General features: G+C 41.7%; 1 protein-coding gene across 1 annotated transcript; it reads right to left on the bottom strand.

The window, feature by feature from the left end:
• Nucleotides 1-889: 889 nt before the first annotated feature.
• Nucleotides 890-6839, bottom strand: LOC123020620 (serpin B3-like). The gene is made up of 7 exons (XM_044424551.1): nucleotides 6672-6839; nucleotides 4427-4609; nucleotides 3308-3454; nucleotides 2749-2866; nucleotides 2237-2388; nucleotides 1405-1572; nucleotides 890-1282 (listed from the first exon to the last, which is right to left on the bottom strand). Exons 1-7 carry the CDS (start codon nucleotides 6837-6839, stop codon nucleotides 890-892), a joined length of 1329 nt encoding a protein of 442 aa, XP_044280486.1.
• Nucleotides 6840-6855: the final 16 nt, after the last annotated feature.

The raw sequence follows: 6855 nt of genomic DNA, 5'->3' as shown, positions 1-6855 counted from the left end.
CTGGAGTTCAAGTCAAGAAGAAAGATACAATACGTTTTATATAAATGAAAGAAATGCCATAAAATCACAAGCAAAGTACAAAGGTTTTCATTGTTTCCTTTTGATCTTGAAAGCTTCTTTTCAGTCTACAGATAAACAGCACAGTCTAATGAAAGGTAAGTACTATTGAGTTCACACAGGCTTACTCTAAGGTCAGTGGATATAAGATGAGAGCAAAAGACTGACTTTAGGCAATGCAATCTGAACAGGTGTCTTTCCTTTATTAAGCTAGATTGTATCAAGAAGCAACCTGCAGAGTTGCGTCAAAAACAGATTCCAGAGCAGATGACATATTCATGCCTGCAGGCTACCTCAGTGAATCATTTTTAAGTAATACACTCCAGCCCAGAATTATTTCAGCACCATTTCAGCCTCTTTGTACAACACGTAACAGCTACTGTCAGCACTGAGACTGACCAACAAGTCCCAATTTACTCATGATGACAGTATCTCCAAAGGGAAAGTCCCCTTTAAAAAAACCCAAGATTTTCCCTCCCACCACAGTGTTTCCCGGGTGGAGAAACTGAACCTCCATTTTTCAGATATCTTAAAGAGACAAAAGACTTCTATTCTGGATGAAGACTTTTCAGTTATGTTGGCTACGCTATGACAATTTGGATTGAAAGAGCAGGAATAATATCCAGTAAAAGAAGGGTATTCTTTGAAAAGATGACCTGATATCATCCAGAGAGGCAAACAGCAGACAAAGATGATATCATTGTCATCCCATGAAGATAAGGCCCACCACCAAATATTAGACTGAGGCAAAGCGAAGAAAGAGCGCATTTTCCAAAAAACATTTTCCGTGTTCATTTCCCTTGATTGTGTTGTAAGGATCAGAAATTTCCCTTTACTCTGGCCTGGAGAACCTGCCAAATGCAATGATGCTTTGGCTGCAATTGTGCTGGATGTAAAACAGGAAAGGGTGATTAGCCTGGAAAAGCACACATTCTCGGCGGGGACGCCTGTCCCGAGGGCAGCGGCGTGCCTCCGGTTCCTCCCCACCATCCTCATCAATCGCAACGTGTGCGCTGTGGATTAGTGCAGTCACACCCACGTCTTCTGTCGATGTTGCTCCAGAGAAATCAGCCTTTTCGGGATCCATCAGGTTGTGCAGATTCAAGTACTCAAGGAGGTGGAGGCTCCTCTCCAAGCAGAACTTGGGTAGGGAAACATCCACCTCGGCAGACTTCAGCTCGCAGGACAGGTCGAGCAGGTCCTCATGGCTGAGTCCATCTTCCAGCTAGAGCAAGAGAGAGACATTGCAGAGATATCATTCCAGCTCAAGGCCACTGCAGAGTCTGCAGAGGGAGAGTAGGTGCATGAGCTGAATGGCTGACAGGAAGCAGCTGGGAGGCGGCTTACCTGCTGAAGGGCTTCAGCGCTGCAGTCTGTTGGCAGCAGCACAAAGAAGCTCAGCTCCTTGTCTTTGTAGGGGATTTCAAGCACCTGCACCTCCTCGCCACAGATGTCAATAGTTGCTGTGTTGTAAACACCCTTCCTGTGCATCAGCTGCACAGTGGGGCAGTTCCTCTGAAAAGAGAACAAGAGAAAGAAAGAAAAGTGCGCATTAAAGTGCTGAGAAATGACTTCCTCTGCTTTGGGTGGCAGGCTCTTCCTCGGCAGTGCAGCATGGATCTCTGGGATAATGGTGCTTCCCAGCACCAATCGATCTCAGATGTCAGAGAGCGGGGAAGCAGGAACTCCGGACACAATCTGCGAAGCACCTTTCCCAGAGCCCGCCCCACCGCATGGAAGAAATCCAGTGTGCTTTCCCTGACTGTGAGGAAAGCCCTGAAGGCTGGTGCTCCTCCTGGGCTGGTCAACGGAAAATGCTGGGTGCTATGCTGCACCCCCTTCCTGTGCATTATTGGCCGCATTGCTGGCAGTCCCTCTGAAAAGGGAACGAAGAGCACTGGCTAGCACTGAGCCGGGGTCCTTTGGGTCTAATGGCACATCACCATACATAACATCAATTGCATGGAGGCATTTTTCTCTAAAGGAAAGGCTGTGGTGGAACAGAGGACCCATCTTGGCACCAAGTTGTCAGAGGGGCCTACATCAAGTCCCGCTGGGGAAACGCCGTTCCCACCACTCTTCAAGACACCCCTGCTACATGTGCAAGGAAGCCATCAATCCGGGTCCTTTCTATGGCTCTGTGAACAGGTAGACACAGTTACATGTACATATAGCTCACCTCATCTGCATCATGTGTATAGAACGGAGCTTCTACCGTGAGTTCCTTGTCAAACTTGACTTCCCAACACCCTTTGAAGTAGAGACTGTTCACCTGGACCAGCTGAGCAAGGCAATCAAAGCTGTTCTTGGGGAGGAGATCCTTGACTTTATCTTACAGAGAAATGGATACAAAACCCTTTAATTACTCTTTTAGCTATCACATTATGTTGCAAATTAAAAGTTACTTAACTTGTAGCTCAGCATTTGTGGCAGAACAGTTTGGATAGATAGAAGACTATATAAAGTTGAAGTTTCTGCAGTTTTGAGGAAAGTTGATGTGATATCACATGGATTGCTGGATTATTATTTTGATTTTACAGCACAGCACATGGATCTTTAACGAATAATATATTTACTGGTTATAAAAAGTCCTTCTCTTATCTCACTGGATACTTCCACAAAGTTTCATTTGGTTGCTAATTTCCACTAAATCGTCTCTGAACATGATAAGAAGTAGTCAATTGTGCGCACCATGTGTCTGGATTTCAACCCAAAGGTTTGCGAGTCTCCTCACTTCCTCTGGAGCATTATGCAGGTCAGCTCCTTCTACTTCTGTGCGGTACAGTTTCAGAGCACAGAAAAGGAATTTCTGGGGAGAAGTAGCAGAAAAATGAATCAGTTAATATAAGAATAACAATGCAAATAACTTTCAAATTAGGAAGAGTACAACCAAAGTCTTTGTGAAAAGAAATGTTTTTGTCAATCTCCTAAAAGCTAGGAGAGATGTAGTTGGATGGGGTTCCTTAAACAGAGTTCCACAGAGCAGGGACAACCACTGAAAAAACCTTGGTAACTATCTCATATTTTAATCGCCCCTACTGTTTCAGAACATTGGTCTGTTCTGGCGAACTGTTTTGTAAAAAAGGCAATCAGTTACAGTTCCCTCTATTGGCTTGGAAATGAGACACACTTTTATTGTTGCAGATAGAAGTCAAATTCTCATGTGCTATAATTCAATCAAGCCTGCTTACTCAGTGCTTTGATTCCCACAATACCGCTCGCTACTCATATGGTTCACAATTAGGTTTACCTGGATGAAATCGATGGAAATGTCTCCATACACCTTGTCAGCAATACTCAGTGCATAGTTGGTGCTAGGTTTATTGAGAGTTGCCAGGATTTTGCTGAATGCTGTATGGACTCCTTCTGGTTTTTCACACACATAGTCTGGAACATTCTAACAATAAAAAGGAAGATTTGGTCTAATGATATGCAGCACATAATTCCCACATGTGCTCTGATGTGTCTCTTCTCCAAGTGATAACTTGTGTAGCCATTTATACTTTCTGCTGTCTCATGTGATTTAGACTTCTTACAGATTTAGAAACTAGCAGCAGTGTCCCAAAAGCAAGGGCTCAGGTAGGCTTGGAGGATCTCCCCTTTTCCTTGGATAAATACTTGTTCCCTTTCAATGCTATCATTCTTTATAAGCAGAGGTATGGATAATTCAATATTATTCTTGACACCAAACTATTCCATTGTAATTATTCCTTAATTACATCTGAATCCATCTAATAGTTCTCTTTGAAACCAACCCTGCACTGAATTCTATTTATTTATTTAAAAAATATAATTTTCCTATCTTTTTCAGTGTTTCTTTTTAAAAACAGGCTTTTATTAGCTGGATTTAAAAATATTTAGCTGATTCATAAAACCCCGAATGTTTTCTCCCTCTATTGGTCTTGTGTTGCTTATTTTAACATAGTGATCTAAATAAATGGACAGATACGTTTGTTAATAACTTTCTCACAAGATTTTTTTTAAAAAACTTATAGCTTAATCTTGAGCACTTTTCCTGGAAACCCTTCTGTATTCAGTGATGCTTACTCTGAAATGCACAGCAGTTTCATTTGAATCGCAAATCTTTCTCCATGGAGCTCAAGGGAGCATCCATGGGAGTGATCCAGTTGGATGTCCAACACAACAAGGCTAAACTCAGAAAGTATGACTGATCCATAGTCACCCAGTAAAGCTCATGACTAAACAGAAATGTGAAATGTGGGTTCCACCTTTTTTTAAAAAAATCCCCTGCTTTTGTCTTAACCTCGTCATGACTTTTGTTAACCCATTTAATATATTTTGGGATAACCTATAGTTTGGATGGATGGATAGCTCAAGATTGCATTGCCCAGATATTTCCACCACTCACTCTTCTTGGACATGGTTCTCTTCTGGGACAAGGTTCAGGCTCTGGTTCTGGGCATGGACGAGGAATGGGTCGCCTGCTATCACGAGGTTTAGGACATGCTGGTTCAGGAGAGGGTCTTGCTCTGGGGCATGTTGGTTCAGGAGCAGGTCTGGGCTTGGGGCAGCGCTCAGTTTTTTCTTGTTCCTGTGGTGAAGTGAGAAAATATCTGCATTGAGAGGCACTTCAAGAGATACCTGCTATGTATGAAGCAGTTCAACATGTCTGGTAAACTTTGTCCAATCTACACTCAGTTTTACCCAAAAGTTCAGCAAAGGTGATGCAAACATACCTGACATATTCTAGTGCACATGCAGCTAAAAGTGGGGATGTCAATTTCACATCTGAAAGTTTTTCATGACAATGTATTTCCAAAAAGTACTTCTTTCTACACAATGTGCAAAGATTTTACTGAAAATTCATGGTCCCTGTTTTTCCTTTGGAGGCTTTCCCTCACTCCCATTTTGTTTCCTCTCTCTCTCTATGGCAATGATGATTTTATGCATTTTTAATTAATAGGCTTTGTGGCAGTTCATTCAGAAGTACAATTTGTTCATAATTTGGATGTTCATAACTTGGGGACTGCCTGTACTCCAGAACTCTACTCAGGTTTTTTCATAGGTACCTTTAATCTTGTTGCTGAATATCCATAGCTTCTGGCTACCAGATACCTTCCATTTCTGGGTCTGCCATTCTCTTTAACTTCATCCCAGTGAAGAACCTTGAAGAACATTGTAATATTTTAAAAATATTCCAGACACTTAGATAACAGCAATACTAACTTTTCCCCATGAAACGAATGAGAGTCTTTATAGTTCTATCCATATAAATATCCTTAAACCTCTTTAAACTCCTCACAGAGCTTTAGAGTTGGGGTGATAGGGCAATGAAATCATCATCATCATCATCATCATCATCATCATCATCCATTTACTAGTCACATTTCAGTGCAGAAGTTTTGTGTTGGGTTTTGATTCAAAAGAAAGCACAGCCTTAATTTGTTATGGCCAGAAACTTCACCAGGACTTGTGGGTTTGTAAAGTCAATTTCTGTCATATGGAGCCTGATCCAAAGAACATCTCAGTTAATTGAGCCATTGAAATCAATCCATTGAAATCTATCAATGTAGCTAACCTGTGTTATGAGTTCTAACTGGATTAGCTAATGATTTGCACGTAGGGTCCTTGATGTGCCTAGCTCAGTTTTGAAAGGTGCCAGTGATCCATGTAACCTGTTCAAGCATAAACATGAGCAGAACTGACTGGGAAAGGACTTGGCTGTCTTTCTGTGTGCTGGCTAGTTATTTTACCTGACCTTGCAAGAACATAAAATGCTGTTGCTGTCATATAATAAGAAAATAAAGGCATTGTTATTAATTCAGTGTGGCTTACTGATTACTATACTGGATGTTAGATGTTAGTTAGCTGATAGTTCATACAATGCAAGATAATTGTCCTGATATTCTTGAGGACACAGACCAATGGAAGCAGGAATGCTTAAGTTTGACCCAGGACCATAAGATCCGAAGGGAGAACTTTTCTCAGTATGAGCAATCCTGTACACTATAATCATAATCAGAGGCCATTTTCTAAAAGCCTCCTTCCAGGAAAGTTTGGAAGCTATAAAACAAGAGAGGGAGTCCTTTCGGTGGAAGATGAATCTTGAATGGGCTAAATACATATAGAAAAGTCCATGGACTACAAAGAACAAGAATGAAAGCAACACAAAATGAGATACTGTGCAGCTGAATTGTGTCATCAAACTAACTGTATTAAATCTAGTACATATAAGTGCTTGTCATATGAGTACAGTATACACACATATGAGTGCATGTCATAACAGAACTGAGGCAAAGGTTTCTCAAAAAAAGGTAGAAGTACTGAAATCACTGTATACTGACCAGCAATTGCCCTAAACTTTGGAGCAAAGCAATGAATTTCCCCCCATAAGGCCTTGCAATGATAACTTGATCAAGAATGGTTTATGCTGCAAATATCAATTCTGCCCTTACTAGGGATGAAGGATGGTTTGAGTTTAATCAAATATAGTCATATCTTAATAACAGTTTAATCAAATATAATCATACAATGGTTTAATCCAATATAGGCATATCATAATTGTACCACAACGTAGCAATGCCAGTGAGGAGGGAAGCCATTGATAAGGACTCAGGTCGAAGGCTTCCTTCCACCTGGCCAGTTCAACCTACCTTCTCAATCTCAGCTGCCTGTTCGCATCCAGATGCGAGGGCAAGCAGGCCCAGCGCTGAAGTGGCATTCACAGGGGAGACCAAGATGTTGCAGTTGTCGTGTTCTCCAGCCACCGCTTGGAAGAGGCCAACACCACATCTGGCATTAGCTTTAGGCAGGGAGGTCATGATGAGATTCAGAACC

Source organism: Varanus komodoensis, unplaced genomic scaffold, assembly GCF_004798865.1.
Source record: "Varanus komodoensis strain SLA01 unplaced genomic scaffold, ASM479886v1 scaffold14_3, whole genome shotgun sequence".
Taxonomy (NCBI): Eukaryota; Metazoa; Chordata; class Lepidosauria; order Squamata; family Varanidae; genus Varanus; species Varanus komodoensis.
Note: the sequence above shows the minus strand (reverse complement) of the source record. Positions and strands in the feature narration are given on the sequence as shown.

Excerpts from the sequence above, each read along its gene's own strand:
- LOC123020620 (XM_044424551.1), bottom strand. The coding sequence starts at position 6,839 with ATGACCTCCCTGCCTAAAGCTAATGCCAGATGTGGTGTTGGCCTCTTC. Across the intron at positions 3,455-4,426 it reads GAGAACCATGTCCAAGAAGA|AATGTTCCAGACTATGTGTG; the intron begins GTGAGTGGTGGA and ends TTTTATTGTTAG. Across the intron at positions 1,573-2,236 it reads ATACACATGATGCAGATGAG|AGGAACTGCCCCACTGTGCA; the intron begins GTGAGCTATATG and ends TTCTCTTTTCAG.